General features: G+C 43.7%; 2 protein-coding genes across 2 annotated transcripts in view; both read left to right on the top strand.

Moving 5' to 3' along the window:
* Positions 1 to 747: 747 nt before the first annotated feature.
* LOC102377430 (glyoxylate/hydroxypyruvate reductase B-like) lies at positions 748 to 9,240 on the top strand. Its single transcript, XM_006031109.2, has 6 exons — positions 748 to 938; positions 1,226 to 1,610; positions 4,444 to 4,615; positions 6,851 to 7,029; positions 8,466 to 8,562; positions 8,846 to 9,240. The coding sequence occupies exons 2-6, from the start codon at positions 1,229 to 1,231 to the stop codon at positions 9,000 to 9,002; spliced, it is 987 nt and encodes a 328-aa protein (XP_006031171.1). The 5' UTR covers positions 748 to 938; positions 1,226 to 1,228; the 3' UTR covers positions 9,003 to 9,240.
* A 4,653-nt stretch (positions 9,241 to 13,893) lies between these two features.
* Positions 13,894 to 25,730, top strand: part of LOC102377201 (probable 2-ketogluconate reductase) — a 13,930-nt gene continuing 2,093 nt past the window's right edge. Inside the window, exons 1-3 of the mRNA XM_006031108.3 lie at positions 13,894 to 13,958; positions 21,265 to 21,649; positions 23,388 to 23,559. Coding sequence (XP_006031170.1) covers positions 21,268 to 21,649; positions 23,388 to 23,559 — 554 coding nt within the window. The 5' untranslated portion in view covers positions 13,894 to 13,958; positions 21,265 to 21,267. The remainder of the gene's footprint in view (positions 13,959 to 21,264; positions 21,650 to 23,387; positions 23,560 to 25,730) is intronic.

Here is a 25,730-nt window from a genome sequence, read left to right as displayed (position 1 = left end):
AAAGTAAATGGAAAAGTGTTATAGTACTTATATCAGCTTCTACCCAGAAATACGTTATTGGGTAGCCAACAAAGCTGGATCTGCCCCCGGAATTATACAGATGATCTCTCAGCTTGAAGCAAGAATTAATAACGAAGCATAAACTCACTCCAACCCAAAGTCTGACTCCCTTCTCCAATCATTTTTCTGAGTAGGAATACAGAACACAGTGAAACCATGGAATATCTTATTGCTGCCTTGTGCTTCATAAAATTGGGAGTCTCCCATTTTTCTGTAGCATAGCCAAGCCTCCTGGAAGGATTCGAAAATAAAGACATCATAATATTCTAAGACAATCCAGCAGATAAATAGTCGGTGTTTCCATAAGTCACTGAAGATGCAAATGCTGTGGAGTATTTAATAATAGGCAGATGATGCTAATGGCGACTAAAGGTCTTCAGTTCTTGCACTTATTTTCCCTAAACCCCTTACAAAAATCTAGTAAAAGGTTTAATCTACTTATATAAAAAGTCTGACTTTTTTCTAGATACATTACCACCTCTCAGTTGTCATGGAATCACTGGGGCCTATGGGTGCTCAGCACTTCAAACCACTTTATTTCAGTGCCTAATTTTAGGCACTTCTGTTGGAAAATATTTACCTACACACCTAGTTATATAGTTTGTTTAGGATATTTCTGATCAAATATTCTACCTTTTATGAACTCTTCACATTTCTTAAGCAGAGGTAACTGCAGATAACCTTAGGAATTAAATAGTTAAAAATTAACTTGGTAGTTTTAGTGTTCAAAGTTCAAGATTAATCTTAGTTATTATTTACAGGGATCACATTTGGTCCAAAAAGTGTTTAAATATTTAGGTGCAACTGATCTGTAAAGGTTTTTGTAATTATTATTATGAACACACTATACATGGTCTGACACTCAGAGATCCAATGGAGTGAGTTTGAGTTTGTGCATAGTTACTGTAATGTGACAGCCTAAAACCCAGAAGGAACAGAATTGCTTGGAGTTGGGTTTGTGAACACTGTCTTTTTTGAAGGCTGTTGATAAGTGACTCAAAAGAGCCACTTAATTTAGTTTGTTTACCTCACATTTTGTATAAGAGTTTTCATTCTGCATTTCTCATAATGAGAGAAAACAGACTGATAATGGAAGTGCTGCCTAAGAGTTCTTAAAAATGTTCTGAAATATTCACATCATTGTGTGTTTTTCTTCCTTTTGCAGGTCATGGAAGAACATGAGCTGCCTGTGCTTTTGGTAAATGAGGTGGGAGGAATATGCGGTGTCCTGGAAGCGCATGTGGACTTCCTGAAGACACATTTTCAACTCATCACCATGAGAGAATTTCTTGAAAACAAAAATATTCTTAGTAAAAATGTCCAAGCCATTTATTTGTGGTGGCACAAACCAGTCATTGATCCTGAACTTCTCCAGAGCCTGCCCAACTTAAAGGTGATTGCAAATTCAGGAGTAGGAATGGATCACTTAGATCTGAAACTTATATCTGGCTGTGGAATAAAAATGGCTAATTGTCCACATGCTGTTTCAAGCAGCACAGCAGACACTGGAATGGCTTTGTTGCTGGCATCTGCTAGAAGACTAGTGGAAGGTAATGTTTAAATTACTATACAGGTTTCCAGAAAATCATATGAGCTATGCCTACCCACTCATATTTTTCCTAGAATTATTCCTATTGTAATAAAGTGGGACTATCCAAGCCTCAGAAAGGGGCTTGCATAATGAATATTAGTATTTAAAGTACTAAACCCTGTTTTTAATATTAGTGACTACCTTTATACACTATATTCCTTCTTATAACAGATTAACTGCTCAGGTCTTTGTTGAAAATCTTTGAGGAAAATCTGTTTAAAGGACTTTGGTATAACTTTCTAGTTATGAGTGGAGCTAGATGTTTAGGCTAAAACCTTGAACCTTCATCTGTGCAACTACTGCCATTATGAGAATAACTGGACAGCTAAACTGAGCAACACCTCTTTCCTCTATCATTACGTTTTGCAACCTTTTTCAGCAATATATTTTCAACGTGTCAGGTATTTGGCCATTAGGGATTTATTTCATGACGTGGTGATAATTTCTATAGTGCTGTTGACAAAAAAGTGACTAATAATTTTGAGTACCCTTATTCTTATACTTCAAAAGGTTTTAATACCTTGAGGTGCCTTGCACTTTCTGAAAATCAAGCCCCTTCATGATGTTTCAGATTACAAACCGAAAAATATTATTTAGTTTTCAAAATCTGGGCAATACATTCTAATGCAAACTTTCCTTCAGATCCATAAATATGTTTTATTTTAAAACCCTACCACTCCGTTTCACAAAAATAACCATTGTCATTGTGAAAGACTGCTGTTTTTTGTTTGGCAACTGTAAAATAACTCATAATAACAAATGGCCCTGTTCCCATTTGGTCCTGTGGCTAGGCATTTCTGCTCTAAAAGATTTAGAAGTAGTGCAGGAATTAGTTGCAGGGTAGTAGCTTTATTCTTTCCTGTTAGGAAGGTGCTCCTAATGCTCAGCTCCCCCACTGTGAGAAATTAAATGCCTACAACTTCTTGTCCTTTCATCGTCTTACAGTCAAAAGCAGGAGAATTTTCTTTTATTTTCATCATTCCTTGCTTCAGTATTTTGGCCCAGAGGACAACATTAGTAAGACAAGTTATAGAAACCAGGGCCAATTTTAATCTTGCCTGATGTATCAAAGTTTTAATTCTGTATGCTCTGTGCTTGCCTACACTAGGAAAATTTCTCTCTGGGAGCTATCAGGAATGGGGGCTGTGACGTAGACAGGACTCAGATATTTTTACCACATTATCTCATAATTTCAGAGTACTGTTGACAAGAGTGCAGTGATTCTCAGCCAGGGTGTGCCTTGAGATCCTTTCAAATGTGCCACATGGTGCCACACAATGTCAGCAGTTTTAGGTGCGCAAACAGAATTCACAAGATAAAGCCAAAGGTTTCAAATAGGAATCCATTGTGTTAAAAGCATTAAGACTTGTTGTATTTCTGAGTTCTTGCCAACAGAAGACTTGCTATATTATGTTTCTGTAGTCAAAAAGTGAATGGAAATGAAGAGTTTGCATTTTCTGTGGGGGTGCCTCAAGCCTAAGTTGAGAATCAATGGCTTAGTGATTAGAACCATTCGGATAGCCAGTGCAGTTAAAAGAGCTTTCTGAACTGTTTTTAAGAATGGCTTTAATTTTTTTTTGAGGCGCGGACCAGGAATAAGGGGACTTTTCTCCAGTGTAACCAAAGCTCTCATACAAAGGGCTTTTAATTGTTATAGGTAAAAATTACTTTTCTTTCAATATTTCTACCTCAGATGATCAAAAGATCAAATATTTACCAGTATTTTCTGTATTGTTAATGATTCTAGGATCTGCACTTGGCCACTAAAATTAGACACTGTGAATATGATCATTTTGTATTTTGTCCCACCACTGTTCACTAATGTCCTTCTTTTGAAGTCTGTAGGCTCACCTAATTTAAGTTATCAGAGACCTTCATCAATTGGGAAACACAATTACATTTTCACCCACTGGGACCACAACAGCCACAGGTTTTTATTATGTTCTTTGTTTTCCAATAGCTTAGTTATTTGCTTATTCCCAGTCCTTGTGCTAGGCCTGCTGCACTGTAGCCTTGTGACCTTCCTAAATAGGGACCCTGAAGCATAAGCCATCCATGGCAACTGAAAGCAGAAATGTGTAACAAATTATTTTCAATGCTGCCTTCCTTCAGTGTATAATGAATACTGTTTTGGGACTATGTTGTGTTCAAAGGATGCAGTAGTATGCAGGTCTTTGCTACAAAATGGCGTTTTTCATCCGGCACAGGTGAACTTGAAAGATGTGGACTTCCAAGCATCAGCTATCTCGTGTGATTGTCACAACTTAGGCAACCTCATCTTGTTTCTCTGTAGCCCTTCTGGGATGTAAACTGGGGAGCAAGATTTCTCTGAGTTTTTCCCCACACCACAAAGAAGGCAGGGAGCAGCCAAGATGCCTGACTTTCTCTTTGTATCCAAGCCTGAATGGAACAAGTGGCAGAAGGAGGTGGTGGCTTATGCTGCATGAGCATGGGAGACATTGGGAAGAGCCTGGAGAGACAGGGTGGGTGGCAGGGGATAGAGGATTGCACATGGCATGGGGAACAGAGTAGGAGCAAAGGTTGAAAGCTGAAACACCCACAGATTAGCACAGGTTACCAGGTGGAATTGGGAAGGCTGTTCCAAGGTCTGTTCAACTCTGAATATCTCTTCCAGCTTGCCCACCGGTTGCCAACCGCCGCATACCTACAGCAACTCCAGGTGGCCCCCAGGATCCTCCAGCTGTAGCTGAACCTAAAAAAAGCATTCTGTCTACTTGTTCCTACATAATGAAGCCAGTCTGTTTCTCACATGGACTTTTTCATCTTTTTAGGCTGTCATATTGCTGTTTCCTTAGACACTGAGTGTTTTGCTCCTGACTGGCTGGGAGAGGAAGTCACTGGGGCTACCCTTGGGATCATTGGGATGGGAAACGTTGGGTATAAGATTGCTTTGAGGGCCAAAGCTTTTGAAATGAAAATCCTGTACCACAACAGAAAGCAGAGGTAAAATTATAATCTGTTGCAATATTTTAATTCAGAGGGGGAGAGTGATTATAGCAAAGGACTGAGGAGGAGCAGAGTTCGATTGTTTCATTCAGGTCCATATTTAGGTGCTTAAACCCTAAGTTTACAAACCTAACTTTGTAATGTGTCTTTTTTAATTGGGTTTGTTTGTGATTTGCCACAGAGGTACCTAACAAAGGAAAACAGGGCTTCTGCCCTTTCTATTTGCTTATGATCTATACAGGTCAAGTGTTTTTTACATTTTTCTCCCCCACCCCCCGCCCACACACACACTTTTTAAAATTGGATCTTATTTCACTGGGGCTCTCCAAATTGTTATAGCACTTCAAAAATAAAAAAGGCCAAATAACTGAGAAGAATGTTGTTTTTTGGTGATACTACTCATAGCTCTTTGTGAAATCTTGTTCCTGTTCAAGTGAATGGGAATTTTGCAGTCTGTTTCAATAGGGCCAGGATTTTGGTTTTTAACCAATTCTAACTCCTAGGAGAAAAGAGGTTTATATTAAAAGTCCAGTTCAATGCTTCTTCCATCCAAAGGATGAGATAGTTCACAATGTGTATATGAGATCACTGAAGCCTTGTTTACATTGAGCATTTTAATAATTAGCGGCCAGCAGCTAGTAAGGAGTGTATTTATGAGCCCATAGCAGAACTGTTAGAAATTATGATTTTCACTGCTGCCACTTTGCCTGTATTTGAAACTGTGATAAACTTTCTTTGTAATTTTCTTATCTTACCTTTAGTCAAGGAGTAGGATATGCCTATTCAAATAATACACATTTGTGTTAGATGTGACCCAGATAAGCATACCGCATAATTTTGAGTTTTGTTCAGCTCCTGATTAATTTGCTTCCTGTTTGTTGTTTTGGATTGCCCAAGAAAATAATTTGTGTTTTAAAGGAAAAAAAGCCATGAGTAACACTAACCCTGAAGTTTCACTTTGAGTGGAGCACACATTTTTACTATTTCACACTTAACTCCTTTTTTGTACCCTTTTGTACAGTGGGACCCTAGAAGTACAGGTCTCATTGTAAGTCAGTTGGACTTATGTTCCTGGCCGTCACAGGTGCTTTTGACAATCTGTTCTTTAGTTCCCAAAATATAACTGGGGAAGTTTATAAAGCAAAGGAATGACATAACAGTTCCCTTTCATAAAAAGCTGGACCTGAAAATGTGCCTCCATTTTCCTGACTTCACCAAGTATTGAACATTTTGTTATGTCCAAATCCTGGATCACCACTGACCCTGAGGGATTCCTTTGCTACTTTCATCCTTCATAAAATAATGGACTTTCTGAAGGATGGTAAAAAAATCAGGTTCCCTCTAAGGTGCACGTATGCACAGCCATGCACAAGTAAAAGTCTGGCCACGCACCAACTTTTTAAGGCTGCACACCAACCGGGAGAGGAGCTGGGCTGCGGCGTGGGACACTTACTAAAGGTAAGCTCCTCCCCAAGGTGAGGTGGAGACTGGGGCCTGGCACAGGCTCTGCCGGCTCTGGGGAACTGCTCCGCTCTCCCACATCGCCTCGGGGAGCGAGGAGGCACATGGCATCAGGGTTGGGGAGTGGAGCAGTTCCCCGGAGCTGGCAGGGCCCGCGGGGCAGTTTCCCGGTGGAGCAGTTCCCCGGAGCTGGCAGAGCCCGCGGAGCAGTTCCCTGGAGCCAGTGGAGCCCACGCCAGCCCCCAGCCCCAGCTTCCATCCCTGCCTTGCCTCACCTCTGGGAGGAGCCGCTGCCTGCCCTGAGTGAGGCTCTGCCAGCCCCAGGGAAGTGCTCTACTCCCCAGCCCTGACGCCATGTGCTTCTTGACTCCCTGAGGCGATGCGGGGGAGCGGAGTATTTCCCCGGAGCCAGTGGTGCCCGCCCTAGCCCCAGGTCCCCAGCGGAGCCAGCCCCAGCCCTCAGTCCCCTGGTGGAGCCTGCCCCAGGCCCTAGCCCCCAGGCTCCACTGCCTGCCCTGAGTGAGGAGTGAGGAGCTTACCTTCAGTAAGTCTCCCACGCTGCACCGAAAGGGGGAGGTGGGACCGAAGCAGCGTGCTTACGGACCGCTACTCCTTAGAGGGAACATTGATCAGTACTGCCCCACAAACCCAGGGATCAGACATCCTTTGTTTCTCCTTGACATCAGCTTTGTTACCTAGTGATACTGCGGAAAAAAGGAAATATTTTTGTAAGCATGACTTCCAGCTATGTGATTTTTATTTCTCCATTAGAAAAGAGGAAGAGGAACAGGCCATTGGTGCCATTTATTGTAAAAAGATAGAAGACTTGCTCCAGCAGTCAGACTTTGTCATGTTGGCTGTGAGCCTGACACCTCAGACACACAAACTGATTGGGAAAAGGGAACTGGAGCTGATGAAACACACTGCTATTCTCATTAACATTTCCAGAGGTAGAGTACAGTACATTTTTTTAACAATTTACTGGGCTGGCTGCAAAATGTTTGTCATCCCTTGTCCTGCCTGCCAGAGTATTGGTCCAATTTGTACTGGACAACATTATTGTCATGGTCATCAAAGACAGTCAGGCAATCTAGAGGTTCCTCCCTCCTTCCCCAGGGAGTTGCTTTGGTCCAGATGAAGGAGGATGGGTGTGTGAGACAGTGGTTGGTGAGCTAGAATGGGTCAGACTCTAGCAAGACAGTGGTTGATTAAGAAAGCATAAAGACCTAACTGGACCAAAGGGTAAACACCATGGATACTGGTGTTGAAGGAGATGTGTATCCCACCTCAGAAAGAAAGAAGGTTTAGAATCTTAAGGTACAGACAGAAATGCAGCTCCCCACTGTAACTCATAGCACTTGCACAGAAAGTGCTACAAGTTATAGCAATCCCCCAGACCCAACAGATGTTTACTGTTGTGTCCTGGAGGCTGGGATATTCAGCTGCAATATGAAATGGCTGTGAGTCTGCAGCAGCTCTCCCTTAGCTCTGCCCCTCCCCACTCCCAGCCCCAGCTCAGTCTTCAGAATGGCAGGGAGGGAAGGGAGCAGAAGGAGTTCAGTCTGGGTTTTTTTAGCTGGTGCTGGATGATGGGGCCAGGTGGATAGGAGCCACTCCAAGGTGGCAGGGCTCCAATCCACCTGTCCCAACTTTCATCACAGGCTGAAAAAACCCAAAACCAAACTCCCTGTACTCCCTTTCCCCCTCCCATTCTGAAGACAGCACCAGGACCAGGGCTGAGCTGCATCAGCCCAGCCTTGCTCCTAGCACACGCAGGCAGATGTTAATGAAGGTGCTCCATTTTGGAGTGTTTTCATCTGAAGCCTTATACAATGAGGGTTCAGACTGTTGCAGGACTGGGCCCTTTAAAATGCTCTGCAGCTTTGCACTTGTGTTTGGTCATGGCTGTAGAGTACTTTCAGGGGCAGAATCTGGAGAAAATTGTTACTTCTGTCTGCACCTTTAATAACAGAACAATTCTGTTTTTGGCATTTCTACATTAAATCTCTCTCTGCTTTGTTTAAAGGCTCAAAGTCTGGTTCACGCTTCATGTGTTTTCCAGTTCTGAGAGCAAATTAAGTTTGAAATTGTTAATTTTTTTCCTTATGTGTACTATGAGAAATAGCATTTACCCACTTTACGGGGTAGTTTCAGGATTAGATAATGTTTTGAAAGCACAATGACAATGTAAAACACAAGTGTTAAGTAACAATAAACGTTACTGTGTACATGCAACTGCATAACTAAATCTATTTGTACTTCAATTTTAAAACCAAAATCTTTTTTCTTGATTACAAAATCTCTTACATTTCATTTACAATCTTCCCTTTCATTGTTAAATTGCTATCTGTCTGTGATACAAGGAAGATATGCTGTTTTTTTGCAGGTCTAGTAGTGGACCAAGAGGCACTGCTGGAAGCTCTTCATACCGGTATTATTAAGGCGGCAGCTTTAGATGTCACCTACCCTGAACCACTGCCCAGGTAGAGAGCAGTATTTATCTATCAAATATTTAAAATTTAGAGGACACAAGATAAGGCCAGCAGGTGGGAATTTTGCCGGATGGAGAAGCATCCAGTTGTTTTGTGTTATGCATTATGATGGGAGATCTCCTGAAATGCGCAGTATGGTAATACAACAAATTCAAACAAAAAGATGTATGTAAATTTAAACACATGCGTAAGTGCTGTGCTTTGAAGTGGGGCCATTTTTAATACCAGTAGGTGGCTTAACCACACCTTTCCTTTCTGTTCCTTTTTTTTGCAGAGATCATCCATTATTAAAATTAAAGAACATCATCATAACTCCTCACCTTGGCATTAAAACACGCAAGACCACTCGCATGATAACAGAGGAAGCAGTTGCAAATATACTGGCAGCTCTCAATGGTCTTCCAATGCCCAGCGAAGTGCTTCCTGATTGACATATATAAAAGGATGTCACAACTATAAAATAGTATTATTCTGTAACTGTTGGAATTAAATCTTGTTACTAGAAATATGTGAAACTCTTCCTTTTACTTGAATTCAAAGCCAGTTGTGATTTTTAGGTTGTACACATACATACAGCTGTGAATGAGTTGTATATGTTACTGTTGCAGGTGGATAAAAACATTAAATAGATCTGTGACCGCAGTCTGCTGCTGATGATTGCTAGTGTATATGCAGTACAAAATAAATATGTTCTCTCAGGAAAGTTAAATGAGACAATCACATGGTATTTTTCAATATGTTAAAAAACCTACTTTCAGCTGTGGTGAACATGTCTGACCTTGTTGAATCCCTTCTTGGTTTATCATTTTGCAGTGATTTTTTTTTAAATACAGGAGACCACCAAACCAAATTTAACATTTTGTAAATTTTAAAGCCTTGAAAATTTATATCCCAGAAAACTTTAATTACCATTTTAAGTCATGTTGCATGATATTTAAACAAGATAACATTTTGCAAACTGTGTTGATTTTGGAGACTTTTAGAAATAGTATTTCCCTTCAAGACAGAAAACAAAATATAATGCCTTCTAAATATAAAAATAGATTTTCCATCAAATTTTATGTCATCCCTTAAATGTCCACTGAAACTTAGCGGCCAGCTAGGGGCCATGCTCTTCTTGTCCTGCTGCTCACGAACAGGGAAGAATTGGTGGGAAATGTACTAGTAGCTGGCAACTTGGGCAGCAGTGACCACCAGATGATTGAGTTCAGGATCCAGAGGAAAGGAAGGATGGAAAGCAGCAAAGTAAGGACCCTGGACTTCAGAAAAGCAGACTTCAACTTGCTCAGGGAACTCATGGGCAGGATCCCCTGGGAAGCCAGTCTGAGGGGAAGAGGAGTCCAGGAGAGCTGGTTGTACTTCAAAGAAGCCTTACTGAGAGTGTGGGAACAAACCATCTTGATGGGCAGGAAGACTAGGAAGTATGGCAGAAGACCAGCTTGGCTTAGTGGGGAACTCTTCAGTAAACTAAATCACAAAAAGGAAGCTTGTAAGTGGAAACTTGGATAAACAACTAGGGAGCAGTATAAGAGCATTGCTTGGGCATGCAGGGATGAAGTAACGACAATCTTGTGGCTACGCCAGACAAGAAAGCTGATATTTTTAATAGTTTCTTTGCCTCTGATTTCTTGAACAGGGACTGCAACATCCCACCTACCAGAGGTAGGGACAATCTCGAGGTTAGCTCTATCAGGCCTTCAGTCAGTGCAGATGTAGTTAGGGATCTTCTGGAAGGGCTAGACATTTTTAAATCTGCAGGTCCAGATGCCCTCCACCCAAGGGTGTTGAGGGAGCTGGCAGGGGTCATCGCAGAGCCCTTGGCCCAGCTGTATGAGCATTCGTGGTCATCTGGCCAGGTGCTGGGGGATTGGAAACTGGCTAATGTGGTCCCAATTTTCAAGAAAGGGAGGAAGGAGGACCCAAGTAACTGTAGGCTTGTAAGCCTCACCTCGGTGCTCAGGAAGATCTTGGAGAGAATTATCAAGGAGCACATCTGTGGGGGGCCTGCAGGGGAGATCGTGCTTAGGGCAATCAACATGGGTTCATCAAAGGAAGGTCCTGCCTGACCAACCTGATTGCCTTGTATGATCAAGTAACTAAATCGTTGGATGATGGTGTCGCCGGGGATATAGTCTTTCTAGACTTTAAGAAGGCCTTTGACACTGTCTCTCACCCCATCCTCATCAATAAATTAAGCGACTTCATCGTAAACTAGGTATGCTCACATGACCAATATTCCATTACTAGGGTACAGCTGTGTAGGTCTTCCTTTGGACCAAGAAAAACACTAGGGATAGAATTAAAAATTAAACCTTGGTCAATTTTATTGCATTTCAAGCATGAAAAGTTTTAAAGTTACTCTATTATAAATAATAATAATAATAATATATATAATATTATAGAACACAATATTAATATAATACTATATTATATCCATTATATAATAGAAAATGCAGGGTGCTGCACCTTGGGAGAAGGAATCCACAGCATACATACAGGCTGGGGCGTTCCCTTCTTGAAAGCACAGGCGGAATGGGATCTTCGAGTTATTATTGACTCCAAGATGAACGTGAGCTGTCAATGCCAGACCGCAGCCAGCAAGGCCAGCCATACCTTGTCATGCATCCAAAGATGCATCTCAAGTCGGTTCAGAGAGGTGATATTCCCCCTCTCTGTGACTTTGGTCAGGCCGCAGTTGGAGTACTGCGTCCAGTACTGGGCACCACACTTCAAAAGGGATGTGGCCAGCCTGGAGAGGGTTCAGAAGAGGGTCACCCACTTGGTGAGAGGGCAGCAGGAAAGGCTCTATGAGGAGAGACTGAGGGACCTGAACCTGTTCAGCCTCAGCAAGAGAAGGCTGAGGGGGGACCTGGTGGCTGCCTACAAGCTCATCAGGGGAGATCAACAGCAAATAGGCAGAGCCCTTTTCTCCCCAGCACCACCTGGGGTGACAAGGAACAATGGTCATAAGCTGATGGAGAATAGGTTTAGGTTGGAGATCAGAAGGCAATATTTTAGTTAGGGTGGCTAACTAAAATAAACTAAAACTCTGGAACCAACTTCCCAGGGAAGTGGTCCTTGCCCCTACCTTGGGCAAATTCAAGAGGAGGTTGGACAATCACCTGTCTGGGGTCTTGTGAACCCAGCATTCATTCCTGCCTGTGGCAGGGGGTCAGGCTAGATGATTTGTTCAGGTCCCTCCTGACCCTAGCTACTATGAAACTATGAAGTCAGGAAGGCCAAAGCACAATTGGAGTTGCAGCTAGCAAGGAACATGAAGGGTAACAAGAAGGGTTTCTGCAAGTATGTCAGTAACAAGAGAAAGACCAGGGAAATTGGGTCCTTACTAAATGGGGGGAAGGGCAAACTAGTGACAGAGGATGTAGAAAAGGTTGAAGTGTTCAATGCCTTTTTCATCTCAGTTGTCACAGGCAAGGTAAGCTCCAGGCAACACAGTTTGGGGAGGACGGGAGCAGCCAACAGTGGTGAAACCAGGTTAGGGACTATTTGGTACAAGTTTGTGGGGCCAGATGGGATGCACCCAAGGGTGCTGAGGAAGTTGGCTGATGTGATTACAGAGGTGCTGGGCATCATCTTTGAAAACTCATGGCTATCAGGAGAGGTCCTGGATGATTGGAAAAGGGCAAACATAGTGCCCATATTTAAGAAAGGGAAAAAGGAGGAGTCAGGGAACAATAGACCAGTCAGCTTCACATAAGTCCCTAGAAAAATCATGGAGCAGACCCCCAACGAAGCACCATCATGCCCCAGCCAGCTCCTCTGCAGCTCGTTGAACTGGATCATAGGAGCCCTGGACTTGCAGGATGGCCCCCAGAGCTCCCTGCCAGCCAGGGATACTCTACCCTAGCTCCACATGCTGTGGTCCTGGGCGCGTGTGAAGACACTGCACCCAGGAGCAATAAACTCTGGTACAAACTGTGCTGGAGTTTATTTAGCCAGGCTAATTTCAAGTGTAGATGGGCTCATAGTGTAACAGAGAGGACATACGTCTCTCCAATCTGATCAGAACCTCTCTTATTTTAGTGTGTAATAATCTTAATAATTCTGCTAAAAGGCTGTGCACAATTCTGCTTAGTACTTTAGCATTTGCTAGGCTCAGCACAGGGGAGTTTGAATGGTGTATGCCCTATTTTGTTGTTTGCCATACATAATACCATTTCTCAGCAGGGTTAATTAATCTGGGTGAAGCATTGTGCAAAAACTGCTGTATTGCTTCCAGTTCAGGAGCTAGCACAATCAGAGTTATTTCAGGCACATCTGCATAGAGCTGCCTTGTGCCATTTAGACCAATGGTATCAAATTGGCCTGGAACCCTGGGCCAGATCCAGGCTGCAGGGCTTCTTGTGGGCCGGATCAGGCTGCTGTGGCCACCAGAGCAGTGGATGCAGTGGTGACAGTGGCAGCAACCACCACAGCTACACAATGACCACTGTGGCAGGAGCAGGAGTGGCTACTGCAGCAGCAGCAGTGGTGGCAATGGAGCAAGGGTCTGTGGGCCAGGCAATTAACTGTAAGTTTGGCACCTGATTTAGACATACTCTCTAAATAATGTCAGGATGCCTATAATCTCAATCGGTCCTCTCTAAGAAACCTGTTTGAAATGAGTTGCATCACAGCAGTTCTCTTTTGTTACTCTTTTGGGATTTACAGGGTGTGTCTACATGTGCATTATATACAGGAGCAGTTTACTCGTGAGTAAACTACTTGTGAGTAAATGCTCCCAGGCAGGTGTCTACACATGTTGGAAAGCAGGAGCAGCAAACTGCTCTCACTTCCTGGGGCCCTGCAATGGGCCCCTGCCACCACTAGGGGAAGCTCTGGAGCACCTGTTCCTGGCTCAGCTCCACCAGTGCAGAGCTGGGTGGGGAACAGGCTGGGGAGCTGAGTGCAGTAATGTTTAAGACATTCATAGCTCTTTCTCAGCTAAGACCTGGGGTTACTACCACCTCTCTCAGCCAAGAAGTTCTTACCGTTCTACTCAATATATTGACATAATCTTGATTTACCATTTATGAAGCAGGCAAAGAAATGAGTTTATGGCACTGAATGAATGCCCTGAGAGAGAAAAACTTCACATTTTCCAAAGGGAGCGTGCTCTCTCACACATTGTCAGCAGGCAGCCTAGGTTTCCACTCCAGTACCTTATCCATAGAAAATTACTCCCTCTCACTGCTCTCTTTGCTTCTCAGCAATCAACTCCAATCTTTCAATCTACAGCTTCCGAGGGCTTGAAATTTGAGCAGGGCTGAACGTCATCTTTCCTTGTGACTTGCTGATTCTGCACTTCTGGATTCGCAGCAAGACTAGAAAAGGCAAATTGCTCAGCACAGCTCTCTGAAATATCTGCAAGAAGTGCTTCTAAAGAGGTAACTTTCATTTGTTTAAAACAACTTTTGAGTCATTCTGCAGACAGCAAATAAATGCTGTCAGCTTGCTAGCAGACAATGCATCTCAAGAAGGGCATGATTCATAGATTCATAGATGTTAGGGTCGGAAGGGACCTCAACAAATCATCGAGTCCGACCCCCTGCCTAGGCAGGAAAGAGTGCTGGGGTCAGATGATCCCAGCCAAATGCCTATCCAGCCTTCTCTTAAAGACCCCCAGGGTAGGGGAGAAAACCACCTCCCTTGGAAGCTCATTCCAAATTTTGGCCACCCTTACTGTGAAGAAGTTGATGTTTTAAAATGATGTTTTAACTCTGGCCTTTTAGCCCTTCTGCTGCTGCTGTTCTGTAGCTATCATATTGTTCAGAAACAAGCTTTGTGGGTCATGACTCTCCTCAGCTGATGACATAGCAGTCTCAGAAGAGTGGGAAGTCTGACTTTTCTGTAATATCACAGTGTTCTTCTAATTTAAAATTACAAAAAGGTCCTCCACTCAAAACTAGTCTTCCTTCTGTATCTTTCTAGAGTCCTGTCTCCCGCCCCACTAGATTTGAAATGAAGTACCAGTAATTAAAAAAACAATAACAAAAAACCCTGCCTATATAGGGGAACTCAGATATTGTACAAGGAAAAAAACTTGGAAATATTAGAAACAGGACCTGACCTGGAAAGCCTAGATGCTGATGGAACTGGGTATGGGTGGTTTAAATTCAGAGTTTCTGATACAAGATCATCTCTATAAATATCTGCCGCTAGGTGTGTTCCTAAGCAAGTTGATCCAATAAAAGAAATCACCCTAAGAAATCCTTGACATGCTTTTCAGAAGCATCTCTGTGCACCTTGATGGGATACTTCAGCAGCTACTTCCCTTCCTTTCCTCTGAATTTAACCAGACTCATCCCAGTTTCCTAGCCCTGTGAATATCAAAGAGAATTTGTCTCTGTAATAGCCAAATCCTCTTGCTTTTTTCCTTCTCTCAACCACTATGGGCTCCACACAGTATTGCCTTTAGCCAGTCTGTCTCTTCCCTTCCTACAAAAATCTAGAGGTAGTGTTGCTCACAGTGGATGCATCTACATGTGCAATGAGTGCACATGAATAAGCTCTGGAGTTTATTGCTCCAGAGTTTTTTTCTCCCAGGCTCATTGTTTAAGTGTGTGCCCAGGAGTAATTAACTCCAGAGCAATCAGCTCCAGAGTTTATTCATGCACGGCATAGGAAGACCGGTCAGATCAGCCCCAGTTGACAGGAGCCCAGGGGTCAGCCTGCCAGCCCAGGGCTGCTCCAACAGTGGAGGGGGCTGGTTGGGGCATGAGGGTGCTTCAGGACAGGGTTAGGCAGCAGGCAGCCCCCACACTGAAGCACCCTTATGCCCCAGCCAGCTGGGTCAGCATCTACACGTGTGCTTCTGCACACCAAAAAAAAACTCTGCAGGAGTAAAAGCTCTATTATCTGGCATCCCCTGGGAATGGGGTATGCCAGCTAATCAAATATGCCGGTTAATCAAATATGCACAGTCTGGTGTGCTCGCCGGGGTACAGGGAGGGGGCCCCCGCGCAGGCTGCTTTGCTGTGGGCCGCAGGCCAAAGAAGTGACAAATTAAAACTCAGCTCACAGAGGCGAAACCAGAAGTCAGAAGTGACATTAACTGGGCTTGCCTACACGTGTACTTTAATGCACAATAGCCTATTTTACTGCACATTAGTCATGGCAAAAACTGTGCTAATATGCTAATGTGCAGTAAAATTTGCCTACTGAACATTAAGTGTCACTAAAAAAGCATGTGCTTTCACTACTGTGCATTAGTGCAGCCTAATGTGCATTTAGTTAGTAGGTCACATTAGAGATGTTAATTTAATGCACAGTAGCAAAAGCACATCAACGAACATGTAGCTGTACCCACTGCGGAGCTAAATAGTCAGCTCCACAGTAAATGTCTCATGTAGACATGCCCAGTGAGTGCAAATTATCATATACACTTACATACCTGAAGCTTGTATGAAAATCATAGTGTTGTTTAAGTCTCCATAACCAGTGCCAAACTGGTTAGTTCAAGAAAAAAGCATACCAGCTTTTTGCATTTATCTAGGAGTCACTGAATAACCAATGACATTTGTTTCCAGGAGTGCTGGAATGGGGAAGAGGGGCTGTGAGAGGTGGATTGGTTTGTCAGCACTTGACCACTGCTAGATAATATTCTCAAACTCCAGACTATGTATTCCGGATGTAACCTTCCACCTCTATTACAAGACCACAATTTGTCCCTTGCAAGAAGAACATGAAGTGGCAGGAGGGTCCCATAAGGCATCTAGCTTGGGAGTAGTCAGTGAAGGAGCATGTATTGAGGCACAGAGCTAGAGGGAATCTGCTTATTAAAAAAATGGCTGACTGGTACATTCAGAGCAGAGGAAAGATGAGCAAAGGACACTGGGGGTTGAGCCTCAGGTGGGGAATCTCTATCACATTTCAGGGAGGCAAGCTGTTCCTCTTTGTGGGACAGATCTGTCAAAACCACATCTGCTACTCTGACCCCAACTCCTGTTGATATAAAATGCAAGGAGGAGAGTACTTTTGAAAGATTTATTTCTCTGAAGTGAAGAATAAATACCAACAAAGACAAGTTCTGTATTCTAAGGCAGGGGTTTTCAACCTTTTTGGGTTGGTGTAGCCCTGGCGCCTGGTTGAGAAGCAAGGAGTCCCCTGGCCATTCAATGAGCCGTGGTTGTGGGGGCAAAACCAGAAGCAAAACCGGAAGTGCCCCCACTTCTCTGCATCGCTTCCCAAGTACCCCCTGGTTGACACCCCCTCCTCTAAGGTGTTTGAGTCTCTTCAACTCCATCTGCAGGCTGACTGTGAAAATTGTAAGTGCTTTTAAAATTTTTCCAGCAACTATGGGTGTCTACAGATGTGCTCCATGCATGTTTTACAGTGATGTAATTTAGAGCACCCTTTATAACATGATAAAGTTACAGTGTTTTTAAACATGACAGAAGTGCAGTGTTTGGTGAAGAGGGCCTCTGAGCCTCCCTGCATTTTCCAGGCTAAGAAGCAGGGGGCACTCCACAGCTGCCTGGGGCAACAGGAGACTGGACAGCAGCAGACCAGTGGAGGAGGCAAAGTTGGGATAAGAGGTTGTCACTCAGCCTCTCATCCTACCCCTGCTGTCTCCCCCACCTCCTGTGCTAGGAGCAGGCACAGCTTCTGCTACAGCCTGGGCAGCAGCTCTCACCTAGGCTGACAGTCCAACTCCAAGCATCTGGTCCTCAGCCATTTAAAGCACTGTAGGGTGCTAAAGTGCTGTAAAATATGGCACTTCAAATTTATTACCTCATTTAACAAGGATTGCTGTATTTTCATGCATATAGTCCACACACGGATATAAGCCAAACCAATGTATAACCCATGGAAAATCGTATTTTTGGAAAATAGTCCATGTATAGACTGCGCCCATGTATTCCCCGCACCTGATAGTGTTGGTACTGGGTGGGGGTAACGACCGCTCCTTACCCAGCCGCTAATTGCCCCACATGGCGATCAGTGCGTTGGTCTCGGCCAGTGTCCACGACATGCCCCGGCAGGCAGCGGCCGCGGTGGCATCACCCCCAAGCGAGAAGGAGACAGAGGGCGAGGCCCCACTGCGGCCCCCCAGCCTGCCCGTGCCACCGCCACCTGCCCCGGCCCCCAGCGGCACAGCCTGGCCCGCCCCGGCCTCCGCAGCACCCCCAGCCCACCCGCGCCACCGCCCCCCGCCCTGGCCCCCGCGGCAGTGGTGGCACAGCCCAGCCCACCCCAGCCCTCACGGCAGTGGAGGCGCCACTGGGCGTGGAGGGGTCTGCATAGCCCACACCCTTGTATAGCCCACAACCATCCTTCATGTTTGTAAAAACTTACATCACCCATGGACTATATGCGAGAAAATACAATAATTTAAAGCACTGGACCCATTTTTAAAGTGCTGTAAAGCTGTGCACTTCTGTTAAATCACAGCAATAGAATGCTTTACATGGCGAAAGAAAGCAACTTCTGTACATACCCTAGAAGCCACCTATGAAGCATCCTGTTCAAAAAGTTATGTTTTTTGTTATGACTTGTTGTTGTGTCTGATTTACTAGAGTTTTGAATGGTGCTGCTTTTGCTTTTTCTCCCCCAGGAGGTGTTAATATAATGATGCATTTGTTTTCAAAGGCTGTGGTGCAGTTAACCTTATTTATGTTTTTAACCAATCTTTAGAGATACAGTTTATAAATTGTGCTAGTTTTTACCCCAAACTTTGTTTCAACTTTATCCCTACAAAAATGGAGAAAGAATAACATTTAGCTTGTCTGTCTTTAATAAATGTAGTTGAGTTTCAAATGGCAGATCTTTCAAGAGTAAGCAGATTGCAGACACATCAATATATTGCACTGTGATTTTTTCCCATTGAAAGTAATTTTAGATACAAAATAAACTGGTGCAGTGACTTCAGTCCCCATATACTATAAATAGACTAATTGTGTTAGTTTAAATTATATCTCTAGATACTCTTGTTCAAATTCATTAAGTTGAGTTACATAAGTGGGAACTAAATCACAGATCTGTGAGTTCAGAGACCTCTTTTAACCCACAAAACTCTGACTTTATATAGACTTTGACCTCTAAATAGATATTGTTTAACTCTTTCTGTTAAATTTTATTTTGTTGTTTTTCACATATGGATGTCAGAATATACTGTTTGTAGCATGACATACAATCCATTCTTGCCATAGTAACAAAACTCTGCACATACTGGACTACTGTAACAAAAAGCTGGTGACTCCTCTTACTTTATGAAGAAAAAACCGTGGGTAGAGAAGCGAGGCAATGGCAAAACCCTGCTGCCCAGGCAGGGGAGAGTCCCATCATGGTAAAGGGTTGTACCTGCTGCCAGTCAGGATATCTGAGCCTAGAGCTAGCTGGCTGGCAGGAAACAGGCAGCTGGAGACCTGAGGCCATGACTGCTTACTGCAGGTTTGGCAGCCCACAAATAAGCCCACAGGGCAATGCCCAACTCAAGCAGCAGGACGCTGCTAGATGAGGAGTCACAATGGCATCGGTCATTCATTAGACCCTGAGGAGTAATCGCTGCAGGTGGTTAGGGAGTCACCTGACCAGAAGGTGGCCAGGCTTGAGGCATGACAGTCTCACCCTGCAAACTGCTGGATAAGAGCTCTGGGTCAGGGAGGCTGCTAAGGGAGTGTCAAGCTCATGTGATTGCCTTGAGTCTTGTTAGGGGCAGGTTCAAGACATGGCCAGGGGGCCCAGTGCCTGGAGCAGGGCAGAGTTTGGGGACCAGGGGGCCAAAGCCCAAGAAGGGCTAAGCCAGAGCCCAATAGGGCAAGGCTAGGGCTGAAGCCCAGAAGCTGGGTCTGAAACAGTGAATCCTGAGATAAGCGACCTAGTGAGAGAACAGGGACAGAGGCCAAGCGGGCCAAAACCCTTACAAGGGAGTGATCTGACAGATGGATACCATCTCTGAGGCATGGGCATGGTGTAAAGGGGAGGTCAGAGCCACATACTTAACCCTTACGGCAATGAGCATGGACATAATAACTATGGGTCAATTAGCCTAATGTCTATCCCAGGGAAAGTCCTGGAAAAAATTCATTAAGGAGTCTATGTGTGATAGGCTTGCAGAAGGTAGGCTTCTGAATGCCAGCCAGCATGGCTTTGTCATGGGCAGGTCTTGTCTTACCAACCTCATCTCCTTTTATGATCAGGTAATTCACCACCTGGATAAGAGAGAGGAGGTTGATGTTGTATACCTTGACTTCTAAAAAGACTTTGATCTGGTATCCCACAATGTTCTCATGAGAAAATTGGAGGATTGTGGGCTTACCTGTGAGACAGTTAGGTGGGTATGAAGCTGGCTACAGGGTAGGACCCAGAGAGTCCTAATGAATGGATCTGTGTCATCCTGGCGAGAAGTGGCCAGTGGTGTGCCACAGGGGTTGGTGCTTGGTCCAGTACTTTTCAACATCTTTATCAGTTATTTGCGTATGGGGGTGAAGAGCTCACTGGCGAAGTTTGCAAATGACACCAAGTTATGGGGAAGTATAGTCACACTTGAAGATAAGCTACAGATATAGGTGAATCTAGACAGGCTAGCAAGTTGGGTGAGTCGGAACCAGATTAAATTAAACATTGAGAAATGTAAAATGCTCCACCTGGAGATGAACAATCCCCTACACACTTACAGGCTTGGTTGTGCCAAACTGACCAGCACCACAAATGAAAGAGACCTGGGTGTAATAATAGACCACAGTATGACAACTAGCTGGCAGTGCGACGCTGTTGCCAGCAGGGCAAATAATACCCTGGCATGCATCAATCGATGCATCTCCAGCAAAACCAAGTAAGTTATTCTTCCCCTCTGCTCAGCACTGGTGAGACCCTAAGTGGAGTACTGTGTCCAGTTCTGGGTGCTGAACTTTAACAAGGACATGGGAAAACGTGAGAGAGTCCAGAGAAAGGCCACCCATATGACTAGAGACTTGCATGGCAAGCCATACGAAGAAAGGCTGAGGGACCTGGGACTCTTCAGCCTGAAAAAGAGAAGGCTGAGAGGGAGCTTGTTGGTGGCTTACCACTACATCAGGGAAGTACATCAAGGGCTCAGTCAACAACTGTTCACCAGGGCACCCTTGGGGAAAAACAGGAGTAATGGTCACAAACTCCTGGAAGACCATTTCACGCTCAACATTAGGAAAAACTTCTTCCCAGTTAGAGTGTCTAGACTGTGGAATAAACTCCCTCCAGAGGTGGTGCAATCACCTACCCTGGAAACCTTCAAGAGGAGACTGAACAGGCACCTTGCTGGGTCACCTGACCCCACCTTTCTTGCCTGCCTGGTGCAGGGGGCTGGACCCAATGATCTTCCAAGGTCCCTTCCAGCCTTACAATCTATGAATCTATGGATCTGTGTTCACAAGAGGGGATCTGACATGGGAAGCCCTGGGGTAGCCTCCCTTTTTCTAAAAGACAATAAAACCAAGGCCTGGTGGGCAAGTGAAAGAGAGTGTGCAAGGACAGCCAGCTAGGCAAGGACTGAGCAGCCACCAGGAGGTGTCACAGCCCCCCCCCCGGGGATGAGTACTTGTTACAACTAGCTACAGAATAGTGCAGCAACAGATTTTCAGAAGAAATATGATTAATATAGTTTGGACTTTAAACTAGAAAATGGTTGTATAACAGCCCTGTTGAACTGTTTGAAACAAAACATGTGTGGGGAAATGTTACTTATGAAAACACAGTTTTTCATCCCTTTTCTAGGTCATGGAAGAGAAGGAGTTGCCTTATGTGCTGACAGACAGTATAGGAGGGACACATGGAGTGTATTTGGAGCACACGGAGTTTCTGAAGAAATATTTTAACCTTGTTGCCATGAAGGAATTTCTTGAAAACCAAAAATGTTTTGGTGAAAAGATCAAAGCTATTTATATATGGTGGCAAAAGCCAGCTGTTAACCAGGAGCTGCTCCAGAGCCTTCCTAACTTAAAGGTGATAGCAAACTTTGGGGTAGGAGTGGATCACTTGGACTTGAAACTGATCTCTAGCTTTGGAGTGAAAGTGACCAATACCCCGTTTGCTGTGTCTAATGCCACTGCAGACCTGGGCATAGCGTTAATGCTAGCATCTTCCAGGAGATTGGTAGAAGGTAACAATTCATATTGTTTGGTACTTTTTTTTAAATATAAAATGACTTCTTAGAAGTTGTTGTATAAAATATATGTTAATACAAAATTAAGGGTAAAATGTATGTGCACAAAAAGCAAGGTATGGAGAAAAATGAAGGTAAATATCTCACAGGCCCCTGGCACATGTTCATTTAAAGGTGCCATGGGATCTGCTCCCTGGGTTGCACTAAATTTAGTTAAGGGGTGGTGTGAATGGAAATGAAATGACTGGTGAGACTATTCCATTTTTCCTTGGTTTTTTTATATACTTTTTTACAGTTCTCTTCTGTATGTCTTATATGATTATATCATCAATATTTACCAATTACCTTTTACAGTGGTCATTTTCCTGTTAGGCTGCCATCTGCATCCTGATGTCTCAAACTGCTAAACCACATCCTCTTAACTTTTTTGCTCAGATAGATTAGATTATAAAAAGGTCACCCTAAACTGTGACCCACTTGCTATCCTTTTAGTTAGCTGTATTAGTTATGTCATGGCACAAAATGACATTGCTTATGCTAAGCATTTTGCTAAGGTGGCTTTCAGATCTATACTTGATCCCAACAATCACAACTTCTACCATGCCAAACATGTGGGAAGAGGTACGATTATGGGATTGGGGATCAGATCTGAATCATACCCTTTCTACTTGTCAGTACAGGGGGAGCTCAGATTCATGATCCTGGTCTGGCAAGTCGAAGCCAGGTGCCCACAGATCTGGGTCCAAGGCTGATGATCAGCAGGGATGGTTTCAGACCCCAGTGCAATCGTGTCCTGGCACCAACAATCAGCTGATTGTCAGCCTGGGCCCCAGACCTGCCACATATTTAACTTAAGGCACCATACAAACCAGCCATAAAAATGTTCCACATTATTATTGTACATAAAACATTGTCATGGCTGATTTGCCATTTTATGACACCTTAAATTGGGTGCACATATAACACCTTTGCCATTTATGCTGTGATTTAACATGTTAATCATAGCATAAATGTAATGTGTAGAGGGGGCCATAAGAACTTTACCCACACATGTGATATGTACAATTCCCAAACAAAAATAGCAGTAAGACAGATATGCTCCCTTTTCCACCCACCCAAAGGATTAGGATTTATCTCCTAAAGCTTTTCAGGGAGCAGTGAACTTTGCCTCTAAGACTGATATCAACTGGTTCCCCAGCAGCTGGTATTCCCTGCTCTGTGTCTCTTCTCTTTGCTGCCTTTTGTATATCTGCAGGAGAGCCCAGTGGCAGCCAAGTATCCTGGAGCCACCAGGAAATGGAGAATCTTTGGTTCCACTGAAAGTCCTACAGTGCTACTAGTACCTATATTTCATAGTGTCCACAGCATCTCATAGATGGGGCTTAGCTTCTAATGACCAGCCACACTGAATAGAAGCTAAATTGGCTCAGGTATAAGTCTAAGGGTTGGCAATATTTACAGAGCCCAGGAAATCTGGCAGTTTTGTTTTGAATGTGAAACGGAGGTTAAGTCTAGTGTCTCATTCCATTCCCTTACTCTCTTCCAGTAGGAGTTAGAGATTTATACTGTCATGAGCATGTAATTAAGTCAAGAGCCCTGCCTGTCAATGCAACATCATGTTTTAGGGTCAAAAGGTGGTCCTCTACTCCCATGATAGCTTGTGACCAAAAGTAGAGTTATATGGAGGCTTGGAACCATGCTACTCCTCACATAATATTTGTTTTGTTTTTTTTAGGACGTCAGATTGCAGTTTCCCCAGACACTGAGCAGTTTGCTGCTGACTGGCTGGGAGAGGATGTCACTGGGGCGACCCTTGGGATCATTGGAATGGGCAGGATTGGCTATAAAGTGGCCAAGCGGGCCAAAGCCTTTGACATGAAAATTCGGTATCACAACAGGAACCGGAGGTGAAAGTGCACCTTGCTTTTCAAGATTACCTGTAGCTCTCATTATCAAATATTTTTCTTGTCCCAAGTGGGATGAGGATGTAGTGACATGATATTGTTATTTAGGCCCTTTTTGATTATTTGTGATTTTAATTCTAAGCAGTGAGAAACAGTTCTGGCTTGTTTTATTTTATGTTCAATTTAGGGCCAAAGCAGAAAGGAATAGAAATGTGCGTGAATTGCTGCTCTTCCTATAAACCAGAAGTTCACAAACGTTTTCAGAATAGACCATGCCTTAATAGAGTGTGAAAAAGGGAGATGGTTCAGTCAGTGCATAGCATGAGACCTGAATAGAAGCAGCTGGTTTGACCCTGAGGCAGCTAAAGATAAAGAAATCAGTAGCATGTGACCTGCTAGTGCTCTGTGGATCAACTGTGGTCTATAGACCACAGATGGAAACTTCTCCTAACATAAATACCATAAATCCCCTCCTTGAATTGTGCCTGCCCCTATATTGCAGACACAGAAAATGAAAATCAATTGAGATGGGAAAGTATTCATGTCGGAGCCAGCTGTGATGACCAGTGTATCTATTTACTACTTCTGCATTGTAGTGTTGGGGCCTCATGCTTGGCACTATACAGACATTCAGCAAATGACAGTCCTTGCCCTGAAGAACTTAGTGTCTAAAAGATGAAACATAATTGTGGATGGTGGTAAATGACCCAGTGAGACACTGGCAACCTTCTGGACATCTCTAGTATCCCCAAATAAGGTCCCTGGCTGCAGTCTCTCATAAGAATTGCCTTTGTTCAATGGTTTGCTTTTGTTTATCTCCTCTTCTCATTTCTTACTTTGTTGCTTCCATACACTAAGTTTTATCCTAGCCAGGAAACTTCACCAGGAAGCTGGTATCATAGCTCTTGGAAGAGAACAGCTTTAGAGGCTCTTTAGAACAGTGCAGTTTGCTGTGAGTCAGGCACTAACTCATAGTTTCATAGTAGCTCCACTGACTGGCAAAAGGCAATCAGGACTCATAGTAGACATATCTTTTATTAGACCAACAAGATTTTTGAAAAAAAATCTCTTTAATTACAAGCTTTTGAGCACAAACACCCTTCATCAGGCATTGGAGAAAAGATTGTAAAAGTTCTTCTTGGTAGAAATGAAATTTCATATTTCTATTGACTCCTCTGTGAAATCCTATGAAATATGAACTTTCATTTCTACCCAGGAGAACTTTTACAATATTTTCTCCAATGCCATACAATGAGAGGCTGAGAGATATGGGTCTATTCATCCTGGAGAAGAGAAGACTGAGAGAACTCGTTGGCAGCCTAAGGGGCGCATAGCAGGGACTGGGAAAATGTCTGTTCACCAGGGCTCCCCAGGGGAAGACTAGGACCAATAGTCATAAATTGCTAGCTGACCAGTTTAGATTACAGTAGATGTAAGGAAAAACTTCTTTACACTCGAGTATCTAGGGCCTGGAATAGACGCCCGCCAGAGGTGGTACAATCACCTACTCTGGGTATCTTCAAAAATGTCTGGGTGCTCACCTTGCTGGAGTCATCTGACCCCAGTAGATTTTTCTGCCCAAGCACAGGGGGGCTGGACCTGATGATATTGAGAGATCCTTTCCAGCTGCTAACATCTATGAATCTATGGTGGTCTGAGTTTTTTGCAACAGAATTGCTCTATTTGTCTGTAGTTAAAAAAATGAGTGAAAGCTAAGAGCTGGCATTTTCTGAGGGGTCTTGAGTCTAAAAAGGTTGAGAAGCAGTTAGAAAGCAGGCGTTCCCAAACTGTGGTACATGTACCCCTGGGGGTACGCAAGACATCTCTGGGGAATACGCAGGAGAAATTGTGTAACGGCAGATTTAATTTTCATTAGAATAACTGGCATTTAAGGGGTTACAATATAAACTATATAGTGGTAGGGATACATGGTCGGCTGGTAAATCTGGAAGGGGGTAGGCAGTAAGAAAGTTTGAGAGCCTCTGAGGTAGAGGATACTTATGTGACCCCTTACTGAGCAGCAAATAAGATATTGACCAATTATTCAAACTTTGGGAGAGCAAGGGAATGTGTTTTGTAATGCAGATTTGAACCAGGGATGTGAATGGTTAAACGTTTCTACATTTAACTGTATCATATGCTGATAACCAGTACTACCTTACTGGTTATCATTT

This window comes from Alligator sinensis, unplaced genomic scaffold (genome assembly GCF_000455745.1).
Source record: "Alligator sinensis unplaced genomic scaffold, ASM45574v1 scaffold969_2, whole genome shotgun sequence".
NCBI lineage: Eukaryota > Metazoa > Chordata > Crocodylia > Alligatoridae > Alligator > Alligator sinensis.
Note: the sequence above shows the minus strand (reverse complement) of the source record. Positions and strands in the feature narration are given on the sequence as shown.